Genomic DNA, 25,858 nt, shown 5'->3' on the forward strand with positions numbered 1-25,858 from the left:
CAAAGGGTGCCATGCCTTTGAAGCTCCCCTGCCACAGATGGCTCTTCCTGGCCTGGGGGAGGTGTGAACATCTCCGCCCAGGAAAGGCTTTGTTTCTGGGCTCAGGGAGCAAAGGCTCCCACCCTAGGGGTCCAGAAACTTGTCTTGTGTGTGTGTATGTGTATGTACACGTACTTGTACACACACAGGGTTTCTAAGGGTGAAACCATAAGTGCTGCAGCCCTTAGAGGTCTTCCCTGCTCACAGTGCCCTGGGTACCATTTACCAGGAGCTGACCTGTGGCCAGAGCTGCTAATTGGGTTAGGTTTGGGAAAGAACACACACCCTGGGAACCTGATTGGCAGGGACCCACGGCACATCAAGTCAAAGTGCATCAGTTGTCTGGCAAAAAGTGGGGGGTTTCTGCAACAGAAACCCAATTTTCTACATCTGCGAAAGGAGTGCCAGAGCGCTGCCGCTACGGAGAGAAGGTGCTCACAGGAAAACCACACCTAAAACACAAGATAAGTTTGCACATTTGAATAATAAGGTAAAAAAGGGCTGAAGTCCCACACTCAACTTGCACGGCTGCAAGCAGCGATAAAAGAGGGCAACTGACAGAGGGCTGGAACTATTATACTCCACGCTGTGACCTGATTGGATGTGGAGTCTTTAGCGAATTCGTTATTTTCCAGGGGTTATGGGAAATGAAGTTTGTTCTTTTGTTAATGTTAAACTGACATGACTGCTGAGCAGTAAAATGAAGAAAGATGAGCTTACTCCTCTCCTCCTGGCCCTGACGTAGTATCCTACATTGACTCTAGAGTTGTACTGTCATAGGGGAGGGCAAGCATGGAAGAATTTTACTCTTTTTTTTGTTGAATACCAGTATCCTGAGTTTCTTTATATTCCATCTTCTCAGTACAGATATTTTAGATCGGGTGTTTTGAAATGTGAAATTATAGCTGGTGAGAGCTATAAATGTAAGTTCATTGCAGCTCTGGGGTATAATTTAAACGTCTATTTTACCGCTGTGGTTTGTCAGATAATTGATTCATGAAAAGGTGTGAGAACTTAACTTTTAACAGAGTGGTACTACTGGAAAACGAGGCAGTATCTGTGAGGCCTGCACAAATAACATGACTACATTTGTCCTTCACTGGGAACCAAACACCCAATTGTAGCACCTAACTCTCAGAGGGTAGTGTTGCAGAGCAGTCTGAGGCTTACTCAAGGGAGGTGGTGTGGGCTAGTAATCTCCATTACAGGTGCGCAGAAATAACACTCAATAATTGATTGTCCAGTCTGTACGTTGCTTTATAAAGGTAAGAGTACATTTATTAAACACAAACACTATACTGTGCACCAATTTACAAATATACATAACCTGTTGGAGTTACTTAGTGACATTGCATAACATCTCCACCCCTCCTGCAGGGGGTGGGGTCTAGTACCACCACTCACATGTATGCACATCATCTTGCCCCCAAATGCAGTTAGTTGAACCTAACCTGGAGCGAGGGCCCTGCGCACAGGTATTATCCCAGCGGCGACCCGCCCTGTTACCTCAACAAGCATTTAAAATAGGTACACCTGCCCTGGTGACATACAACACTGACTGAGCATTTCCTACTGACCATGAAGTATACACCACTATGTTTTAAGGGCTAACAGTCTGGGTTCTTCACCTAAGCGCAGCAGCAAGAATACATGTTTAAGCATCACTTTAGAATTACAGTACTCATCACATGTGTTGGTCATTAGAATGTATTGCTATTACAGCCCCTAAAGGCATCACAGATTAAATCACATGATTAAGCATATACAGCCAGACACCCTAGCAGGAATGTCTGGCAACATAACCCCACTTTGCTTATGACATCACCTTATACAGGTACTTCAAATTACACTTGTGACCTTCAGTCCCTCTGAAAGAAATAACATTAGTAAATTCACTACTGGTGCAATTACACCTCTTCACCTCCAGGGGATGCCCTTCTCCAGACATCCCCAGCTCAGCCCTTCACCACTTGATGCACTTCTCATAACACCCCCAGCTGTAGAACCAAAGTTCCAGCCCAAAAGATGTTGACATGCAAGATGGGCCCTTGAGGGGTTATTCGTTTCAAGTCTCCATGAGACATAGGGAGGGACATCTAGTTTTGTGCTGGGGGAGACTGTGTTGTTCCTGCAGCTCCCCCTGCACCTTTGTGCACATATTGTGGTGACCGTGTTCTCCTGGGGCCACCACAAGCAGAGAAAAGCGGACTCTTCCTTGCAGGCTGGTCCGGGCCTGCATGGCATTATGGGGCGCTTCCTCCATTCCCTGCACATATTACAGCAGCGGCTCTCCTGCTGCATCGGAGAGAGCTGCGATATGGGCCTCCGGCTGCTTTTGACTTCCGTTGGAGGGTCCAGTCCCACCTGTATCCCCAGGTAAGTGATACGGCTCGGGGAGCCCACCTCCGGCGGCTCCTGCCGATTTCCAGTGGCCCGCTACCACCCGGGCCCCTCCTCCCGTGTAAGGACCTCCACATTGGAGGGCAGCCCGGGTAGCCCACCCCCGGCTGCCCCGCCAGCTCCCTGCCTGGCCAGCACCCTCACGTGCTGCCCCGGGAGCTGGCACATCTCTTCTGGTCTGCCCGCTCCTGCAGGCAGACACGAGGGTTCCTACGGATCCATCCGGTCCTCAGGGGAGTGCAACAGCACTCCCCTGCCTTCCTCCCGCCACGGGGGAGTGCTGCGGCACTCCCCCGGTCTCCCGTCCCTCTTCGGGGCCCAGGGATGGGCCCCGAAGATGGCACATTTTCACAGGGAGTGCAGTGCTACTGTGCTTCCTGACTTTCATCTTCGCGGGGGCGCGACGAGGCTCCTCCGCCTCCTTCCTCACACAGGGCCTGGAGGTTGGGATCCCGGGCCCCTTCCCCTGCAATTCTTTCAGGGGGAGTGCACTGGCACTCCCCGGGTTCCTTTTCGGCGGGGGCCAGGGTGGGCTGCTGGCACCCCGTGGGGGCACCTTCACAGGGAGCGCAATGGCGCTCCCCAACCTATCTTCTCTTGGGGGCAGCCCCGGGACCTAACCCACCCCAAGGGCCCATCTTGGACCGGCGGCAGAGCCCCACGCGCTTCGTCGTCGCTCATGGCAGAGGTCAAAGGTCGCCTACCTTCTGGGGAGCATATCTCAGCCCCCAGGGGTCCAATTTTGGTGATCTTAGCTTCTTCTTGATCCTGATTGTGCACCCCAGCCACTGGGAGCACTTTCCTTCGCCCTCCTGGTCACACGGAGGGTTGATTCAGCAGGGAGCGATCCTCACTGGCTCCCTGCACGAGCCTTTCGCCTGGCTCTCCTCCTGGGCCTCTCTTCTCCCTGTGCAGAGGCCCCTGCTTCTGTGCACTGGTCCTGGACTCCTCTCCTGGCGCTGTTCAGGATCCTGGGACAGTCACGGCGTTCCTCCTTCCAACTGCCCATTGCGTCAGCCTCCAGAATCCTCTGCCTCAGCAGACCACACCCCAGAGAGAGCTCCTCTTCCTGTGCAAGTTCTTTTTAAAGATTTGGGGAGGGGGCTGGCAGGAAGTCTCTGTTTGCCCTATCACACAGCGACACATCACTTTACTGCCCCTGCTCCCTCCTTCAAGCCTAGGCCTCTGGGGTGGTTCAAGATGGCGTCGTCCAGTGTCTCCTGCCACATGGTTTCAGAGAGCCCCATACCCCCTTGCTGCCTTCCCTCCAGACGTTAGCTACTGATGGATGAACCTGTAGCTCCTCTGACCTTCTCCTCTTGGAGTAGAGGCCCTCGCCCTTGGAATGCTTGTTGTGCTGGTCTGGGCCTGTGGGGCCACGGCTTGGAGAGAAAGGTCATTAAATCCGCCTGGCTGAATTAGCCACCAGCCAGGCCCTGATTATGAGCTGACTCCGAGAAATATAACATTTCTGGATGCCCCAAAAGCAGTACAAATATGACTTTGGACTCTGCAGAATACTTCTTCTCACTCAAGTTACAGTGTACTTTAGTGCGGGTCTGGAACTTGTAGGCCTTAGGAAAGTTACACTAGCCCATGGGCTCCACATCCCCATTGGAGAATAATTAATTGAAATCAGTAAAACACACTAACTTTCCCTTGCATATTTCTTCCAAGTGTATAAAGCCTAATCTGAAAGAGACACGTTAGTGATAGATTCCTTGCCTTAGAATAACCCCAGGCATCAGACAGGATCTGGAAAGTTTTTTGTCAGCAGTACCCCTGCGCATCGGAAGGTGGCGTTGTGCGGCTCCGCGTCTGTCGCTGGCGTTGTATGCGCCGAGAAGATGTCACGGAGACTACTTAGGTGCCAACCATGCGTACTGACGTCAGTTCCTTCTTTTTCCGCGCCAGCAAGCGCAGATCCGGTTATAGCACGTACCCTAGTCACTTTTTGACTAACTTTTTTGAGACTTTTGTCTCTACTTCTTTTGAGTCTTTGATTCCTGGTGCCACGTAAGAATGTCTGGGTTTAAAGCCTGTGGGGCATGTCGCCGTATGATGTCGGTGGCCGACCCCCATGGCATCTGTCCCTACTGTCTGGAGGGAGACCATGACTCCCAGTCATGTTCCGACTGTCTTGCCATGGCTCCGAAGGCTTTGCTGGAGTGGTCCCGAAAGCTGCTGGAGGCAGGGCAGTCATCTCCACGACGTTCAAGGTCCAGGGGTCGATCAAGGGATCGACCGCGGAGCCATCACCATTGCTCCTCCGGGTCGAAGTCTTCACACTTGGAATCAGGTAAGAGACGTCATAAGAAAAAGTCGAAGAAGCGTTTGCGCTCTCTGACGTTGGTTGTATGGCATTACAACGCGGGCTTTTACCACGCGTGCCATTACAACGCAAGTCTTTAAAACGACTTGCGCTGGATAGTGGAATAGTTTAATTTTCTATTCCAACTCCAGCCCACGTTACAGTAGGGAAGGTGTTGGAATAGAAAATTAAACTATTCCCTATCCAACAGCGCCCTCCAGCGCAAGTCGTTGTAACAACTTGCGTTGTAATGCCTGCATTGTAATGGTAGCACGTGGTAATACCCGCGTTGTAAAGGCTGTTCCCCCCCCCCCCGACGTCCCCCCTTTGTCTCTGGACGCGGCCGAGGGGGCCAGGGGTACCTCCCCCACGGCTCCTTTGGAGCCGGAGAGTCCCGCATCCTACTCATCTTATCTGGATCCGTCGTTGACTCCGGCCCAGGTGCAAGATTTTCTTGTTGCCATGGACTGCCTTTTCAGGCCTTGGGCTCCCGCTGGTGCGCCTTCAGGCCCCGTGGTCCCAGCTGAGGGCCCTTCCTTGCCGCTGGCTCAGCTACCGGCACTGCTGGCGGCTCCCGCCCCGGAGCTGCAAGGGCCTCCGCCGCCGGATCCGGCGCCGCAAGGTCCCCCGGCTCCGCAATGGGTTCAGTTCGTTCCGCCCTTGCCCGGGTTTCCGGACAATTTTGCTCCAGGTTGGGACCCTAATTGGGACATGGAGGCGGATCGGCGCCCACCGGTGCCGTTCCCGGCGCAATTGGACCATTTGTATTCCCCTGTCCCTCCCCCGCCACCTGTGCCACGGGCAGTGGAGGAGGGGGACGACTGGGAGGGGTCTGAGGACCCTCTTGCACGGCAGTGTGAGTCTGAACAGGAGTGGGCGGAAGTGTCGGAGGATGCAGGTGGCCTTGACCTCTCCTCTGAGCCTGGTTTTCAGTCTCCTCCTGCTGTGGCCATGGAGGAGGGCTCCACATATACTGTGGTGCTCCGTAGAGCGGCTAGGGCCTGGCCTTGATCTGCCTACTGTCACTCTCAAAATCAACCTCCTCACTGATGTTCTTCAGCCGGTGGCAAGCTCTATGGATTCTCTGCTTCCGTTCAATGAGGCGTTAACTGATGTGTTGATGGGCCCCTGTTCTAGACCAGCCACAGGAGTTCCTGTAGATAAGAACGTGGCCAGGCGTCACTGCCCGGCACCGGGTGACCCTGCCTTTTTAACGCCCCACCCAACTCCGGAGAGCCTGGTCATCCAGGCCTCCACTTCACAGTGCGCATTCCCTACTGCCCCGCCGGATAAGGAATCAAAGAAGCTGGAGCAGTTTGGCAAGGAATTGTTTTCCTCTGCCAGTTTGGGGCTGCGGTCTGTGAACACTGCAGGCCTCTTGGGCCGCTACTCTCACTGTGTGGGACACGGTGGCGCAGTCGCTGCCTCAGTGTTCGGAGGAGGTTCGGGCAGTACTTTGCCAAGCTGTTGCTGATGGGAAAGACCGAAAGGCCTATCCTTCAAGACACTCCTATTTTTCAGCTCGGCTGCAGGATCTATGTGGGTATGTGCATAACCTTATCACTCCCCTTCCCTTGTTATATCAAAGATCTTTAGTTCCTGGGCAAGTGTCACTCTTTGTCACAGTACAGACAAGAAAAGATAAAAACTGCCAATATACCATCACCCATCCCACAAAAATTGTGGAGAAAGAGAGTGAGCACCTCACGGTAGAACCGCCAATGGGGTTATCTGGCTAGCAAATGCCAGTGTACCCACTTCTCATCATCGGTTGCTCACTCTCAAGAAAGTGGAAAGAAAAAAATAGACAACTAGAAGGAAAGGACAAACAACATGTAATGCTCCTTTTCCTCCTTAACAGACAAACAATACTCAGTTCCGTGCCACAGCGGATAGCAGGTATCACTCGCTGTTTAAGTGTACATATTCACCATGCACCCCTGTGAGAAAAAAAAAGTGAATCTCACACATTAAAATTGCAGAACACTCCTGCTTTTATTCTGGGCTGTGAGCGCTCCAACTTAAAAACAGCTCACACTGAACCAAGTTTCATGCGAGTCTAAATCACCAATGATTTAGACTCGCATGAAACTTGGTTCAGTTTGAGCTGTTTTTAAGTTGGAGCACTCACAGCCCAGAATAAAAGCAGGAGTGGCCAGTGAGTTCTGCAATTTTAATGTATGAGATTCACTTTTTCTTTTTCTCACAGAGGTGCATGGTGAATATGTACACTTAAACAGCGAGTGGTACTTGCTATCCGCTGTGGCACGGAACTGAGTATTGTTTGTCTGTTAAGGAGGAAAAGGAGCATTACATGTTGTTTGTCCTTTCCTTCTAGTCTGTCTTTTTCTTTCCACTTTCTTGAGAGTGAGCAACCGATGATGAGAAGTGGGTACACTGGCATTTGCTAGCCAGATAACCCCATTGGTGGTTCTACCGCGAGGTGCTCACTCTCTTTCTCCACAATTTTTGTGGGATGGGTGATGATATATTGGCAGTTTTTATCTTTTCTTGTCTGTACTGTGACAAAGAGTGACACTTGCGCAGGAACTAAAGATCTTTGATATAACAAGGGAAGGGGAGTGATAAGGTTATGCACATACCCACATAGATCCTGCAGCCGAGCTGAAAAATAGGAGTGTCTTGAAGGACAGGCCTTTCTGTTTTGGTACATTGGGAGTGGGGGGCGGCCTGTACCTTTGTTCCCCCTAAGACTCCAAGGAGTTGATGCTGATGGGAAAGACCCAGCAATGTTCGCCATCCGGTGTGGGCTGGACACTGCGGACTCACTGGGTAGGGTGATCTCCACGACAGTCTCCTTCCGTCACCACGCCTGGTTGCGGTCCACAGGGTTTTCAGGGGATGTTCAGAGTTCCCTCATGGACATGCCCTTTGATGGTACTCGCCTGTTTGGCAATAAGGCAGACAGTGCGCTGGAGAGTTTTAAGGACTCTCGGGCTACAGCCAAGTCCTAGGATCTCTCCACCACGTGCCCGGCCACGTCTGCTTTTTGTTCCTTTAGTGGTCACAGAAGGGGCGCCCCTACACATTCGTTCAGCCAGAAGCCTGCGCAGAACCAACCTCAGTGCTGGCGTGGCCAAAGGGCTAGTGTGCGGGTCAGTCCACCTCCGCTCCTGCAGCATCCACCTCAAAGCCTTCCTATACCGAGCTTTGGAGTGCTCCCCACGACGGTTGGCGGCAGGATTCAATCATCACCTCCCCCACTGGCTTTCTTTCACCTCGGACAGGTGGGTGCTGCAAATTGTCCGAAGGGGCTACTCCCTCCCCTTCGAGTCTGCCCCCCCAGCCATACCACCTCAGTTCCACTGCATGTTGGGGGATCACTTTGCGCTTCTCCAACTGGAGGTCGCGGCCCTCTTGGCCAAGGGGGCCATCGAGCGCGTTCCTGGGCCAGAAGTAGGACGTGGTTGTTATTCCCACTACTTTCTGGTCCCCAGGAAGGAGAAAGGGGGCCATCTTGGACCCATCTTGGTAGCGTTGGACTTGCAGGATGCATATTTTCATATCCCCGTTCTGCCGGTCCAACGGCATTACCTGCGGTTCACGGTAGGCCAAGAGCATTTTCAGTTAGCTGTGCTCCCCTTCAGCCTTACCAGTGCCCCTCGGGTGTTCACGAAAGTGATGCGGTGGTCGCAGCTCATCTGCTCAGATCAGGTGTTCCAGTCTTCCCCTATCTCGGCAACTGGTTGTTGAAGGCGGGCTCGCCCCAGGCAGTCGTCTCCCACCTCCAGACTACGGCCGTCCTCCTGCATTTTCTGGGGTTCTCTCAGCAGCTCGCCTTCATCGGAGCAGTTCTGGATTCGCCGCAGTTTCGAGTTTATCCTCCCGAGCAGCGAGTCTGGGACATTCAGGCTAAGATTCCCATCTTTCAGCCTCTATCGCGAGTTTCAGTCAGGATGAACCTCCGGCTCCTGGGCCTGATGGCCTCCTGCATCCTGTTAGTGCAACATGCCAGATGGCATATGCGGGCTCTGCAGTCGAACCTGAAGTTCCAGTGGGCACAGCACCAGGGCAACCTGTCTGATCATGTCCAGATCTCTCTGGGCACTGCACGACAATCGCAGGGGTGGCTCTCTAATCGTTATTGGGTCAATGGCAGATCGCTCTCCCTTCCCCAACCGGGGCAGACAGTGGTGATGGAGGCGTCCCTCCTGGGATGGGGCGGCCACTTGGGAGAGGCGGAGATCAGAGGCCTCTGGTCTCTGGTGGAGTCCCGGCTCCATATCAATCTTTTGCAGCTTTTTTGCGATCCGACTTGCACTGAAGGCATTCCTTCCCTCTGTCCGGGGAAGTGTGGTGCAGGTGTTTACCGACAACATCACCGCCATGTGGTATTGCAACAAACAGGGCGGGTGGGGTCGTGGACCCTATGTCAGGAGGCTCTGTGCCTCTGAACATGGCTGGAACATCAAGGCATTACCTTGGTGGTTTAACACCTGGCAGGTTCTCTGAACGCCAGGGCGGACAAACTCAGCCACAGGTGCATGATGGATCACAAATGACATCTGAACTCGGACGTGGCTCAAGGTCTCTTTCTGCAGTGAGGAGAGCCTTGGTTAGATCTATTCACCACGAAGAGAACGTGCAATGTCATCAGTTCTGCGCATTGGGTTTTCTAGGGCGGCACTCGCTTAGCAACGCTTTTTGTCGTGAGTGGAGCTGCAGTCTGTTCTATGCCTTTCTGCCTATACCACTTCTGCCCGAGTGTTGAAGAAGATTTCGTTCGATCGGGCGCAAGTAATCCTTTTGGCTCCGGTTTGGGCATGACGATACTGGTATCCCGAGCTACTCAGCATGGCGATCGATCCCCCGATCCAACTGCCTCTTCGGGAGGATCTTCTATCACAGCACCAGGGAACAGTTCTCCACCCGAACCCGTCCAGCCTCCACCTCCATGTGTGGAGATTGAGTGGCGAAAGTTGACCGCTTTCAATCTTCCTTCCGAAGTCTGTGATGTCATTCTGGCAGCCAGGCGTCCCTCCACTAAAACGGTATAAGCCTGCAGGTGGAACAAATTTGTGGCATGGTGCACAGCAAAGGATGTGGAACCCCTTTCTGCCCCTCTTTCCAAGGTCCTTCTATTCCTTCTCTCTTTGGCCCAGCAGGGCTCTGCTCTGGGCACTATCAAAGGTTAACTTTCGGCCATCTCTGCCTTTCTACGGCTTCCAGATCAGCCTTCCCTTTTTAAGTCACCGGTTGTTAATCGCTTCCTCAAAGGAATTACACACACGTTACCTCCTGTGCCTTTCATAATGCCTCAGTGGGACTTAGATCTTGTCTTGACCTTTCTGATGTGCGCTCCCTTTGAGCCCCTTCATAACTGTCCATTATGTCTTCTCACTCTCTGCTTTCCTGGTAGCTAATACCTCTGCCAGAAGAGTGAGTGAGCTCCAGGCTCTTTCTTCTAAACCTCCTTTCCTTTCTGTTCATCTGGACAAGGTTGTTTTAAGGACCCATCCTTCTTTCCTGCCAAAGGTTGTCACGCCCTTCCACATTGGGCAGACCATTACTTTGCCCACCTTCTTTCTGCCTCCGCATCCTTTGAAACCGGAAGAGGGGCTCCACCGTCTGGACCTAAAACGTGCGCTCTCGTTCTGTCTGAAGCGCACACAACCGTTCCGGGTGGATGACCAGCTCTTTGTTGGCTACTTAGGAGCCAAAAAATCTTGGGCCGTGCACAAACGGACCATTTCTCGGTGGGTCGTTCTGTGCCTCAAAGCATGTTACTCTTTGGCTAAGAAGGAGCCTCCTGTGGGGCTATGTGCTCATTCTATCAGGGCAATGGCAGCCACTACTGCCTTAGGACGTGGCGTTCCCTTGGCATGCAGCTTCCTGGGCCTCGCTGCACACGTTTACCAAGCATTACTGTCTTGACAGTTAAGTCCGGAGAGACTGCTTCTTTGGCCGTTCCGTTCTCCGTGACTTTCTGGTGTAATCTTGTTCACAGACCCACCACCGGGGTTGGTATTGCTGGGGTATCTATTCTAAGGTAAGAAATCTATCCCTAACGTGTCTCTTTCAGATGCACAAGTTACTAAGTGATAGATTCCTTACCGCCCCACCAATCCTGTCTGTTCTGCTAACTGATTTCTAGGGTTAAGGTCATCCTTTCCAGGGCCCTAGTTTCATGGCACCAGTGGTCAGTTTCTTGCATGGCTCTGCGTTCCTGGTGCAGAAAGTAGTGTACAGAACAGACGTCAGCGCTCATGGGTGGTGCCTAAGTAGCCTCTGTGACGTCATCTCGCCGCATACAACGCCAGCGACGGACGCGGAGCCACACTACGCCACCTTCCGACACGCAGGAGTACTGATGACAAAAAACTTTCCGTATCCAGTTTGACTCCTGGGGATATTCTAAGGTAAGGAATCTAACACTAACTAATGTCTCTTAGAAATATATTGTTACAAAAGTAGTTACTTGTGCTTCCATGCCACCACCCAATTCTGCATAAGTCCTGCCACAGCATTCACTTTGTAGCTGCTCCTGGGCTGCTCACGCCAGAAATCCCCCTTCGCAGCCCGTACACGTGTGCACACGCATGTACACACGTATCTGCATGTAACCAGCCCGGTGCCCCTTACTCCTGCTGCTGTGCAGCGGCCTAGTCAAGCTAGGGGGACACGAGTAAAATCCACATGCAGTCTCTTTCATCATGAGTTCACTGTGGGTGAGTCACAACTTATGAGGCTTTCCCACAGAAAATGCCCAACAAATATAGATGCTCAATAAGCGGAAAATCTGGGCTGCCCAGAGTGTCAGGACCACCTTATAACAGGTACTATAAAGAAAACTCTTGCACATATTGAATTAAAATTATCAGTCTGGAAATGTATTCTTGCCCATAGGAAATGTTTGAATAGAGACTTATGTGGACTGAGATGTGTTATTGGGATTGAAATATGGCCTGTCAGAAACTGAGATAATGACTGTTTAAGACTGAGATGAGGAGTAATGAGTCATGAGATATGATCCTTTTGGGATTGGAGTATGGACTATCAGAGACAGGAGCAAACATTGTTTCTGATTGGCATTGTGACTTTAGAAATTGAAGATTTCACTATTTGAGAGTAGCAACATTTGTAACAGCAATAATGGGTAGAGCATTACACGGTCCATTGGAACCTCAGCACTTTTGCTTGAGTACGTTTATTGCTGATGAGGCGCCACCAGGGGTGGTGGATGAGGCAACAATAACTGCATGCTTTTGTGGCCTGAAACTTAGTGTGCCATGTGTAAGATGTTTTGAGGGAGTGGACGGTGATCTCTGCGACCTTCGCTCTGCTGTTCCTCACCCTAGAGGAGGTGTACTTTAAGAATGATCTACAATGCAGGGAGAAAGGTAGTTGCTTATGTTCGCTTTAGAGTTTCCTTAGTAGAAGAGACAAAGTATAAAATCAAGAGTGTGAAATGTGAGAAAGCGCAGAGTGGTGTGGTAACTCCAAGGATGTGGTTGTTACCAACACAGAGCTCTTGAATGGTTGTTGCAATAAGGTTTTGTGAGTGGTGTGGATGCGAAGTGCAGTTAGCAGCCTTAAAAGCAAGGTGAGAAATTTCTACAATGTCCTATTTTTGGCAGACTTCCTTAAGGGTAGGTAGGCGGGCATAGTTCTAGGAAGAAAGCTAATTACCTTATCCAAAAGTAAGAGCGAGTGTCATCATAGTTCAAAAAGAGCACTCGTAAATAGCCACAAACGTTGGTTACCATGATGTTAATGAGGGGCTTATGTCCGGAATGGTAAGTCAAACAATTGTAATTCTATGCAGAACCTTTCTTGTGTGGTGGTGAAGATGAATGACTACAGATGCATGATGAGCTTAAGTAGCATGCAAGGGGGGGAGAGGTTTTAACTCTGGGAGTGAGCGGAACCCATTGAAGTGGGACAGGATGTCTGGAGAAGTGGATAGAAATAAATAGGTAATCTCAGGCTCTGAAAAATGTAGCATGAGTGGGTGGATGGTCATACAGTGTCAAATGGTTGTGAGAATATCACAGATTTGAGTCTTACTGGGACAGAAGAAACAGTGGTAGCAAAAGATAATTTATTACTCTTCAATGTGTGGATGAAAGATGAAAGGAAGTACTGAAGGGAAGAGGTTTGTAAAGAAAAGAGGAGGAGGAGAGCCATAACTTTGTTACGGGTTATGGTTACCCGTAGATGTGCACAGGGAAGGACCAGTGCTTCTTTTGTGCTGGTGATTGTAAGTGGTGGGCACTGGCACTCACTTTTGCCGATCAAAGCTTTGTTTGAGGCATATGAGCTGTAGATCATGCGCGTTAGGATAGATCGCCATCTGGTGTTGGGCCCGGATGTTTGCACTTTGTTTTTCTCCGGAGAAGTCTTTGTAATCACGAGGTAGGTGACTCCTCCCTTTGATGATAGTGTGCATGAGCATCAACTCCATCCCCAGATAGTTTTTTTCTGCGATCGGGTTTGGATGTGTATTGCTGCTCTCCGGTTCGGTATAGTTCTCGAACCCGTTCGACACGCAATCCTCTACCCTCGACGGTATTGTCTTCAATCGCGCTTTCCCATTCATTGCTTATAGTCCAAACTGTGAAACCTTTGATCTGGAGCTTTACATGCACCTACCTGCACGAAATCTGCAACCTGGGCCTATCTCCGGAACATGAAGAATCATCCTTCAAAGAGTGTCGCTCATTCCAATCGAAAAAGGCCGTCCGTGATCGTCCGGCTCGACGCCACGAGATGCAACGCAGCAGCAGCTCCGTACCGAACATCTTCATTGACGAAACACAACACAGTTCTGCACCAGAAGAAGAAGAGCCGGTCTCTGTGTCCGAAGCCGACTCTGACATGTAAGAAAACCTGAGGGTCACTCCGGCTCAACGGACCATGAGTACAGACGCCCAGGTGCTCACTCAACCTAAGGGAAAGGCTCCGGCATCACCCTCTGGCTCTGGTCGACAGCGTGCTAAAGTTTCAGATGCCCCGCCCTCCGGTCCGGCTATTAAACACAAACATAAGTCTCCTGCCTCGGGCTTGAGCCAATCCCAGTCCGGTGCCGGACCAACACTTTGTAAATGTAAATGTACAGGAATTTATATAGCGCAAATCACCAAGCGGTTTCTAAGCGCTTGCTTAGGGAACCCGTCCTGGTATTCCCCTGTGAGATAACCCCGGCAGGGTATCCGCAAGGTGAAAGCCAGGCATCCCGCCGCGAGGGGCCGTTGTGGAGATTAAGCAAGCTATTGCCCAGAGTCGCAGAGTGTGAACCCGTGAATCGAGGTGGCACCGGAGCGAGAATTGTCGAGTCCATGGACATTTTAGGACTCAAGACCCCGCCGAGCCGGGAATTGAACCCTGGTCCCGGGCTGACCTCTGCTTCCAGGTCTGCCTCCTCTAACCAGTGAGCCACACTTCTCCACACTTTCGGCACCGAAACATAAGGACAAACATGGGACTCCTCCCATGTTGTTTGTACCGAGGACATCTTCGGCACCGAAAGCCTAGGAGCCGAAACCCTCCAAGCCAAAAGAGCCACAACTGAAGTCGTCCAAGTACAAACGCTGAAACGCTCCACACCTAAAAGCTCGGACCCGACAACCTCTGCGCCAAAAAGTTCGGAGCTGAAACAAACCACTCCGAAAACTACATAGCCTAAACCGGCTAAAACTAAAGAACTAGATTCCAAACACTTGGCACCCGAAGCTCTGAACAAAAATCTTTGATGCCGAAATCCACTCCAAAAGGAACAGAGACTCCTTCCAAAGAACCTCCATCTGAAGAACCACCTCTGGATCCAAAATAGAAAAAACTCAGTATTGATCCCAAACTGGACATCGTATGGCTACTCTTCCCAAGAAACTGAAGTTACACCTCCCACAAGAGGCCCCTATACCTCTTAAGTAAATAAGAGACATGGGTACCAACTCTTCTCCCCCTTATATACCTCCCTCTCCTCCTCCTATTCCAATCATCACACTATCAAATTCACCACCTCCAATGTCACCAGACTCGCAGGATGACAATTTCGATGATGGGGATGGGGATGGCATTGGGGATGATGATGATCATCATATCCCTCAAGACCCAGACTTGCCACATGACACTGACCCATGGGATGATTACGATAAGGATCCAGATATACCAAATGACCCTGATCTATATCCCTCTAGGCCTTCTCCACCTGATGACAACGTTGGCTTTGCGCAACTCTTCAGCAGGGCTGTCCAATATCATGGGGTGGAATTGCATAGTGACCCTCTGGAAGTGGATTTTCTTGTAGAAGCGTTCACACATTCTCAGGGGTCTATCAACACTCCACCCATGCTAAAAGGCATGTTAAAACATACTAACGAGGTATTCAAGCATCCAGTTAGAGCCCGCATACTTATACTTCGGGTAGATAAAAAATACAAGGCCACTCCTTCAGACCCTGTATACATAAGAGGTCAGTTACCACTAGACTCTCTTGTTGTGTCTAATGCCGGCAAGAGAGCTAACTCTCAAACAACTAGTGACGCTCCTCCTCCTGATAAGGCGTCAAAACGTGTTGATGCACCGGGCAAAAGGGGAGCTTTCCAGGCTGCCAACTCGTGGCGTATTGCTAATGCTCAAGCTCTATTGGCACATTACGACAGGGCACATTTTGACGAATTAGAGCTAACAACCTCATTCAGGAAGGGTAGCTCATCACAACCACTTCAATAAAATGCGCCCTAGATGCTGCAGACACAGATTTGCGTGCTATTAACACTAGCATACTCCTGCGGAGACACACTTGGATTCGAATCTCTGGATTTAAGCAGGAGGTTAAATCTTCCATACTTAATCAGCCCTTTGATAAAGAACATCCTTTTGGGCCAACAGTGAATACTTCATTAAAAAAATGAAGAAATATACTGACCCTACAAAATCCGTGGGAGCCCTACATTTACCTTCTAGCATGGGTTCCTTTTGTCGCTCCTTCTACAGGGGAGGGTAAAGAAAATGTCAGAAAATCCCTCCTCCTCTTACAAGGGGAACAATCAATCTAGCCCCTCCAGAGGCTATTTTCGCGAAGGTTACAGAGGAAACGATAACAAGGGAAGAGGAAGAGACAACTCCACCTGCACTTCCCCTGCCAACAAACAGTGACCTCCCCCCCACTACCCCCCGACCATTCCACTCCCGTCGGGAAACGTCTCTCAAAGTTCCTCCCTGTCTGGAATTCAATCAACTCAGACAAGTGGGTAATAAAAATTATCCAAAATGGTTGTTGCCTGGAACTTACCAGCACTCCACCAACAATCCTTCTAAGAGAGCGGGCAATGTCACCAGAACATCTCACCCACTTAAAACAAGAGATCCTCTCTCTCTTACACAAACATGCAATAGAACCAGTCCTCTTACACCACCAAGGATCAGGAGTGTACTCTCTATACTTTCTAATTACCAAAAAGGACGGTTCTCTCAGGACCTCATGCAAAAACAAAAGATGTTTTTGCATCTCTCTGGACCTCAGACAGCTAAACCTCTACATTCAATCCTACCACTTCTACATGGTCACCCTACAACAAGTGCTCCCACTGCTTCAACAAGGATACTTTCTTTCCACTCTAGATTTAAAGAACGCCTATTTTCAAATTCCCATTCACTCGGCTCACAGAAAATATCTCAGGTTTTGTGGTAGACGCACAACACTATCAATTCAAAGTCCTCCCATTCGGGGTCACTACGGCACCAAGAGTATTCACCAAGTACCTAGCAGTAGTAGCAGCTCATTTAAGAAGACAACATATTCACGTCGTCCCTTAGACGACTGGCTAATAAAAGCCAAGTCGCAACACAGCTGCCCACACCACACTCCCAAAACAGTTCAACTACTTCACGACTTGGGATTCACTGTAAACCTCACCAAGTCTCATTTGCATCTCTCCAACACGCAACAGTACCTAGGAGCTACAATAGACACCATAGGGCTCTAGCATACCCCAACCCATTTAGAATATGCAACATGCAAACACTGATATCACAATTTAAACTGCAACAATCACTACCAACCCAAGTGTTTATGCAGTTAATCAGAATTATGGTGTCTTGCAATCTAATTGTTCCTTACGCAAGAATCCAAATGCGTCCCCTGCAGGAATGCTTAGCACGTCAGTTGAACCAGGCTCAAGGTCAGTTAACCGATCTGGTTTTGATGGATGGCCGCACTCATCTCTCTCTGCAGTGGTGGAATACACAAAACCTTTCCAAAGAGTGGCCATTCCTCGACCCAGTTACATAGATAGTACTCCTAGTATATGCACTCCTCGCTGGTTAAGGAGCTCATCTTCAACAATATACTATTCACGGCATATGGACAATACAACAAAAGCAACTCCACATAAACCATCTAGAGCTGCTAGCAATTTTTCTAGAATTGAAAGCTTTTCAACTACACATAGTAGGCAAGGCTGTCCTAGTCTGTACAAACAATACTACATACAAAATCAATGGGGGACACACTCTACAGCTTTCACACCTATCTCAAAGCATATGGAGAGGGGCCATACCTCAAAAGATATATCTCCTTGCAGAACATTGCCTAGGAGTAAACAATCAGATTGCAGATCTGCTCAGTCGTCAAAGGCAGCAGATCCACGAGTGGGAACTACATCCTCAAGTACTCCTCCCATTCTTTCAGATGTGGGGCTACGCAGAAATAGACCTGTTCGCCACACACAACGCAAAATGCCCAAATTTCGCATCCAGTTATCCACACCCACTGTCCAAAGGCAATGTGCTATGGATGAATTGGTCAGGGAACTTTGCTTACGCTTTTCCACCTCTCCCGCTAATTCCATTAGTGGTTCGGAAGCTCAAGCAACATTCCTTCACAATGATCCTAGTTGCTCCCACATGTGCTCGGCAATCATGGTGCACAAAGCTATTGGAACTGTCATTAGTTCCTCATCAAAAGTTACACCTCTCCCCCAAGCTTCTCACTCAGAACCATGGGGAGATAAGGCATCCAGAACCCAGTCAACTTAACCTTGCGATTTGGCACCTGAAATCATAGTTTGGCTATCTTAATCTCCACCAGACTGCATGGATGTCATTAAAGAGGCTAGACGCGCTACCACAAGAGCATGTTATGCAGCAAAATGCAAGCGTTTTGTAATTTATTGTACTAACAATAAAATAAATCCGTTAGATGCTTCTACCCAAAACATAATTTGATATCTGTTAGGTTTACAACATGCTAACTTAGTATATACATCTATATGATTACATCTTGCTGCCATAGCGGCTTACCTACAAAACAGACAACTCTTGTCTTTGTTTCGGGTACCCACTATCAAAGCCTTTATGGAAGGACTCAAAAGAATCATTCCTCCTAGACTTCTACCTTCTCCCATGTGTAGTCTTAACATAGTCCTTACAAGACTCATGGGCCCGCCATTTGAGGCTTTGCAGAAATGCGAACTACAATGTCTGATTTGGAAGGTAGCCTTCCTAATATCCATCACATCTCTTAGTAGAGTTTGTGAGCTCCATGCACTAACCATACAAGAACCATTTTTACAAATTCACTACAATAAAGTGGTTCTTAGGACTAACCCACATTTTTTACCCAAAGTAGTTTCGGCCTTTCACCTCAACCAGTCTGTTGAGTTACCTATGTTTTTCCCTCAACCAGACTCAGTAGCAGAACGTGCTCTTCACACGTTAGATGTGAAAAGAGCAATACCTTATTATATTGAAAGAAACACATCTTTTAGGAAAACCAAACAACTCTTTGTTGCTTTTTCCCCACCACATAAAGGCAATTCCATTTCAAAAGTAAGTATTGCATGGTGGATAGTTAAATGTCTCCAAATATGCTACCCCAAGGCTGAAAACACCTTAACAATTCCCCCAAGAGCACACTCTACACGCAAACTAGGGGCGTCTATGGTATTTTTAGGGAACCTACCCTTAGATGACATTTGAAAGGCTGCAATATGGTCTACACCACACACATTCACAAAACACTATTGTGCAGATGTGTTAGCAAAACCACAAGCCAGTGTGGGCTAGGCAGTTTTAAGAACACTATTTCAAACCACTGCAATAGATACAGGTTCGCCGACACTGGGAAGATAACTGCTGTATAGTCTATGCTAACGCATATGATCTACAGCTCATATGCCTCAAACAGAAAATGCTTCTTACCAAGTATGCATCTGTTCTTGGCATATAAAGTGTAGATACATATGCAACCACCCGGCTCCCCAGGTACCTTTTTCTGTTGCAGTATTATCTTGAGTAGATACACTATACATGGACATCATCAACCCTCATTGCAAAACAATCTGGGGATGGATTCATAAAAAGAAGGACGGTGCACCAGGATGAAGTCAGAGAATTCATCCTGACTTCATCCAAACGCGTTTCGTTCCGAATAGAACTTTGTCAGGGTAAAAGCATATTTATCTTGGTTTACTCACGCTCACAGTAGCAGTCCCTCATCCAGACTTTATTTTTTTTGTAAGTCCGGATGAGGGACTACTACCGTGAGTGTCAACATTGACCAGGACTATTGGCCGTTACCCTGGCCCTCGGACCCTTTTTTAAAATGTAATGTGATTGGTGAAGGTGAATACAGAGGACCCGGGTTTATACCCTCTAGACAAATTGGTCTACTTGGAAGTCTGTGGGACGCTAAAACTTGTATATGATTTTCAAATCCAGGCCTCTATCGAATACGATTAAATTTCAGAACCAGTTGACTGTCCGATACTGATTGAGTGGACCAAGATAAAGATGCTTCTGCCCTGACAAAGTTCCATTCGGAACGAAACACATTGGCTGATGTCCAAATTTTAAATTGAAAATTTAATAAAGGATATATTTTGGAATCCATTTGGAATTCTCTGACTTCATCCTGGTGCACCGTCCTTCTTTATATGAATCTTTCTATCTGGTTTCCAATGGAGTAAAAGTGCGGCGAACTCCGGTTGTGGTTTCACAGACAACTTAATCATTTGTTTACTTAGAAACCGAGGTGCTGAACTTTTGTCAGCTGCATTTTGTCTTTCTAATTGTGTAATCTGGGGATGGAGTCAATGCCCATGCGCTATCACCAAAGGGAGGAGTCACCTACCTTGTGACTACAAAAACTTCTCAGAAGAAAAACAAAGTGCAAACATCTGGGCCTCACACCAGAAGGCGATCTATGCTAATGCATATGAATTTACAGTTTTATATGCCAGGAAAAGATGCATACTGGGTAAGTAGCATTTTCCTTTCATCATCCGACTTTGACTCATAGCTAGAGAGAGAAAAAAATGGATAAAAGTTGAGGAAGAGAAAGGAATGAAGCTAGTGAGAGAAAGCAGACATGGAAAAAACGTTCAAAAATTTGATAAAGTTAGGATGTTTAGTATGGGGAAGAAAGAGGCATGGGGTGAAATGAAGACGAGGAAGCCATGAGATGCGCAATCACTGTATTTAGCAGCTCTAGTGTCAGTCTCCTAAAAAGCCTTTAGACCGCTGAATTTTCTTTTCCAAAATAAGCCCTAGTCAAGGAGAAATCACTCCAAGAAACTAAAAGAATGATTTACGTGGTAATATAAGAATTCATTGCTGCGCAGGTTAAGGCAAGTATTTCCTCTACCAATGATGATAGGCTTAGTTGAATGCCATTGAGAGGTGAGGGAGAACAAGGATAAAAGAGAGGTGTTTGTCATTGGTAGATGTAATGAAGTTTAATATATGTATCAAAGCAATTTTTAGAAGAGGAACTCCCATAAACATGGTAGAAGAGAAATGAACATATTGTAAGTATAGAGCTACTGAAAAAGTCCATTGGACACAGTTTGTTGAAATACCATACTTTGGTTATGAAAGAGAATGTGAAGGCAAAGTGATAAAAGCCTACAGTGGTGTGTTTTAGAGTAGTGGTGTGACTGCTGCAGACAAACTCTGAGTGGAGAGGCACAAAAGGTAGTGAAGCACAATAGGACTTTGCAAAAGAGGGCTCGCGACTTCATGATTTATTCAAAGAAGGGGTCTTTTGGAGAGAGCGGTAGCACATGTCAGCTAACTTCAGTTTGGATGTGAGCTCCTTGGAATTTGTAGGAGAAACATGAAGTTGGTCAGAATTTAGAGGAGGATGTGGAAGTGTCCACAAGTGTGAGTGTAGAGTGGTGGGAGTGTTAGCTTTTTCCTTATATGTATGATTTCGGAGAAGTCTTCGGATGCAAAACCAGTGGTGGATAGGCTCAGTTACGTGGAGGTGGTGTGGAGTTGGGAGTTGATTGTGCACCAGAACCTATGCAGATTGGTGATAGTGAACAGTAGTAGGACTTGCAAGTAAAATCATTTTGTTAAACAAAATCCAACTCCCGCTCCACTCTCACCTACACACAAAAAGTCCTGATCAAATATTTAAAGATTAATAGCTGATTTTTTTATGAGTGTGCATGAAATATCTTCCCAAGAAAAGCCTAATATATTTTATTTAAAACTCTCAACTAATAGCTTGCTTTCCCACTTTAACATACTGTTCTATATTGCAGAATCATTGTTTGTATTCAACATTGACATTGACTGATCATGGCGTCCTACAGGATCCTGAGAGATTCAAGGGTAGTACCTTGTCATGATTTAGGGCTGTCTTTGCTCGAGAATCCCTTGATTGGGCTCTGTTCCTCCATCAATATTGAGGCTCTCTCACTAGATGCAGGCTATGAAGTGCCGACCAAGCCTCCAACGGATGTGTGCTGTCTAGGGCACAAGAGCCCAAATTAGAATTTGGCAGATGGAGTAAAGGCAGTCAGAGTTGTAAAGGACTTTACATCCACCACCCTGCTTTACTCTTTCTGTCAAATTAAGAGTTCACCGCCGACCCAGCGGTGAATGATATGGTTTGTATGATCGTCCATCACAGCGATTCATGTAAAACCATTGAAAAGGCTGATTTGCATCTCTCTTTGAAAGATGTACTTTCTTTTGAAAGCATACTCCCTGAACAGTTTGTTTGAAAAATGTAGAACTAATGTCCCCACACTATAGGAGTTTGAGGAGGTAATTATTTTATTTTTACTGTCCCTCACCAGCAGGTTTACTTGCCGGTGATGGACAGCAAAAAAAAAAAGCCACCGACTACCCACTGTAAATTGGATGGACAGTTGGATGAGTTACCTCCAACATCCTGTACTCTTGGGCCATCAGAGGAGTGTGTCGGCAATGGAGCAAGAGTAGGACCTGTCGTCGACATACTGTTGGTCGGCCTAGCCTTAAATCGTCCGGGTTCACCAAGAGTTTGGCAGCAAGGGTACTCCATTGCAAAGTTGATTGAATACCCGCTCTACCAAACTCTAAATCTGACCCTCTAGATAACAGCATAACTGCTCCAGTCACATTCATTGCACTGTCCCATAATATTGGTGTGAATGCCTGAGACCTTGAACCTTTCCCTCAGCATGTTTGCATTTCTACAGAAATTCAACTGTGAGCATACCGCCGACACTTTGCAGCACATATGTTTCAGAAATTGATTTATGAACCAAAACATAAGAGGTGAATGAAACATAAAAAAACTATAGGAATTTGTGTGGAAAACAGTTGAAAAGGCAGGTCAGTCTTTTGTACGATGATTCTCATAGAGCTGGGAGAGAGAGAGTGATGGTCTAAATACTGACACGTTTCCTGGCCTTTCTCTTTTTAGAAAGGGAAAATGAAAATGTCAATAAGGCAGATAAGCAAATATGACGCTTTGTGTAATATATACATATTTTATAATTAAGTGTTTTTAATTACATAAATGGAAAGGATGTGCTTTCCATTGTGCACAATTTGCTTTATATTATATTCTCTTCTCTGTTTCATGTCTTCCCGAATCCTTCACATGAGGGGAACTATACAGCGTTTCTGAATTTATTGAACAATCCCATGAAAGAAAACTTGTATTACCAGTATTGTTTTGTTTTTTGTGTGAAAGAATTGTAGGTGCTTCTGATGTCTAAGGCTTCACCACATTAGCCGATTGGATGGTTCAGTAGGGTAATACACCTTTGGTAGACAGCTTTGAAACCTCCAGATCCTATGTTGAAACACAGGTGGATTCACTTAGTCTTTCATCTTCGTGAGGTTGATAAAAGAATACCAAATGTCATTGAGTAAGTTCAATCCTTTTGAAACACCTTGACCCTCCATTGGCTGTGTTGTGCTCCCTACAAGTGGAGCTATAACTTAATATTTGTCGCTCATCCTGACCTCTTTTTCCAGGTGATGGAGGCCTTCGAACAAGCGGAACGGAAGTTGAAACCGAAGCCGGAACTCATGTTCTCAGATGTGTACGCCACAATGCCTTCTCACATCCAGAAGCAGCAGGAGTCTCTCTTTCGGCATCTTAAGATCTATGGCGAGCACTACCCTCTGGACCTTTACGAAAAATAAGCTTTTATCCTGCTTCCTACTCCATCTCCCTGGAATATAAATTGTCTTTAGTCTAGACTTTCTGTAACTCTTAACCTTTTCAGAGGTCAGCTGATGAAGTCTGCACATTTTGGGACTTAAGGAGCAATATATTCACCATACTGAGTTTGGAGGGTGAATTCCATTCTGGCCTCATGCATATGGAACTCATATGATTGGTAAGGGAGTGGATGGAAGACATTCATGTACTTCAACAATCAGTGGTGGAAAATGGGTGTATGGGGGTTACACAATTGAACCATCTCCTCTATGGGGCAGACTACTAATCTATTATACTTCTGTAAGTTAATTTGACTTTTTCACAAGACACCGGCTCGAAACACACTTTACGATCATTGTTTTATGGAAAGTGAATACAAACCAGCCACAAGTGGCAGCATTGCCGCCAGTGCTATGAGCTGTCTGATGGAGAGGTTGAGGATTCCACTAAACATTCAACAGTGTTCATCTGCAGCCCAGAAGTTCCAGTGAGAAGCATTGTTGCAGTATGCAGAGAATGTACTAATGTTCACGTCTTTGGTTTAAAGGCCATGCACACTGGTATTTGCACATTGTGGACTTTCTACTAATGTGAACTAAGTAACTCCTACATAACTTTACCTGAGCACATTTCATTAAGACTGTTTAAGGAGGAATAGCCCTGTTGCTGAAGCACAATCTTTTGCCATCTGTTTGATTCCAGGGACTTCAGTGTTAGTGGTAGATGACTGACCTCAGCAATAGAATGTTATGTAAAACATATAGAAGAGCTCTGCTGTCTAAAGTGTGGCAGTGTACCATCTTTTCCATATAAAATGTACAGAAGCTAGTGTCTTATCTTCTCCTAGGTGATGTGTGGAAAATGCCTGAAGGCCTGTAGATCAAACTGCTCAAGAATAAATGTGGACATTAAATGGATTTGGACATTGGTTCCTGTTGAAAGGAACCTCACTCGCATCATAGAAGGGCTTGAAACTGATCAACAGCTTTTCAGTTTTTAGCTTGACCCTGGCTTGTAAAGAGATTTCACAATCATGACCTAACACTGCTGCCTCCACATAAAATACAAAGTGTCATTGGAGGGTCATAACGCTGATCTTTACTGCTCCACAGTCACAATTGACAATATTGGTGGAAACTTCCTTCCAGAAAGTGAGCGCTATGCTTGAGGGTTGCATTACTAGGGCTAGAAAGGGTTGCCTGGTTTATTTTACCCAACAGTAGGTTTAAGCCATTCCATGATAAAAGGTCAGTTCTGTTAAGCACGATTTGAATTGCCCATTAGCGAGCTGCTTCTCAGTAGCTTTGTCATTAAGCACAGAGAGACATCCAGATACCCATTTGAGTTGTTATATGTTATGGTTCACCTTTTTCAGACTCTGCCAGAATAGTCACCCAACCAGTCAGAAATTGCAGTGGACTAAAGTAATGTCAAGTTGTGGTAGATGTACAATTTTTAAGGAAGATATTTGGCCTTTTTTATAGTTGTTAATCTAATATGACTCTCTGCTACAGGAGCAGTAAAATGGACCTCCATATGGATTAACATTTATGCATTAGATCACTAGATTTACCAGCAACCCTGATCATAGAGTGCTCAGACCATCAAGGTGGTTGTCTCTTGTCAGGTTTGTTCTTAAGGCTGTTACATATTTATTACACAAGAGTAATCTTGACTCGCTCATTATAATTTCTGGATTTACTGTGGCTTATGTTGTAGGAGCTACAGGGTTCATGGTCATTTAAAGTAAGTAGTGCTTTGCATTGAGGCCAAAAGAATGAAATGCCCTATCTTGTGAAATGTGAGCAGGTGTGGTGGTGGTGCATTAAATGTTCTTTGTTACGGCTCGGGCCATGATTTTCAGCTTTCTCATGGCTCTCCTTGGTAGATGATTAAACTTAAGGCCAGGGTTGCAGAGTTCACATAGCTTTATACTATGCCACCAAATGAGCTGAGCACCACATAAGCTCCCACTACATGGGCTCAGTAACTTATATATTGCTGTGATTAGGCTTTTTTCATCAGGCAATTGGGTATTTATTTATGGGTTTATTTGATTTGCTTCATACGATAATCTATGTTTTTGATTTAGGAACATAGTACAGCAAAGATGCGTGCTGACAGTAAATTTGGTACTTCAGGGCAGAGTGGAACAGTTTGTCCAATAAACAAAGCAAACTCTGCAAGCTTTGCTCCCTGTCTCTAGGGTTGGCTGTACCAAACATGATGAGCCTTTGAAGCACATTACAGAAGCATTTCTTATCCTAGGATCACTGAAGCTTGTGTACCTGTAGCATTCATCAGTGTCTATGTCCAGATGTCCTCGCTGTCATTATGCTGAGCAGAGATGTTTTATCATGGGTATTTGAGCTACATGGGGACTGTACCGGAATATGTTACATGCCTGAGAACAGTAATCTGGTTGTGGGACACCAATAAAAGCTGCTTGATTTGCTTATGTGTCAACCTATTATTCTGCCAGTACAAATTTTAGTCCTTCCTTCTCCATGTGTTTAAATTGCCTGAGGTTTCTTCGAACACCTTTTCCTGATGACCTTTTATTCCTACAGTTGTTAAAAGACTTCAGCAGACTTGCAAGTTACCACAAAATACTAATAATATGTGCATTTATTACAGCAGTTAGGTACACTTTCCGTGGTGCCCTAATACTTTTAGAATATGGACGCCCTTCC

The 25,858-nt window shown here is 47.1% G+C and overlaps 1 protein-coding gene across 2 annotated transcripts in view; it reads left to right on the plus strand.

Annotated features, from left to right (window-relative positions):
• The window catches only part of BCKDHA (branched chain keto acid dehydrogenase E1 subunit alpha), a 159,387-nt gene extending 133,767 nt beyond the window's left edge, over positions 1 to 25,620 (plus strand). For both annotated transcript variants that reach the window (XM_086938630.1, XM_086938629.1), the window contains exon 10: positions 22,976 to 25,620. In XM_086938630.1, the coding sequence (XP_086794756.1) occupies positions 22,976 to 23,146 (171 nt within the window). In that variant the 3' untranslated portion in view covers positions 23,147 to 25,620. The remainder of the gene's footprint in view (positions 1 to 22,975) is intronic.
• Positions 25,621 to 25,858: the final 238 nt, after the last annotated feature.

This window comes from Lissotriton vulgaris, chromosome 9 (assembly GCF_964263255.1).
Source record: "Lissotriton vulgaris chromosome 9, aLisVul1.2, whole genome shotgun sequence".
Taxonomy (NCBI): Eukaryota; Metazoa; Chordata; class Amphibia; order Caudata; family Salamandridae; genus Lissotriton; species Lissotriton vulgaris.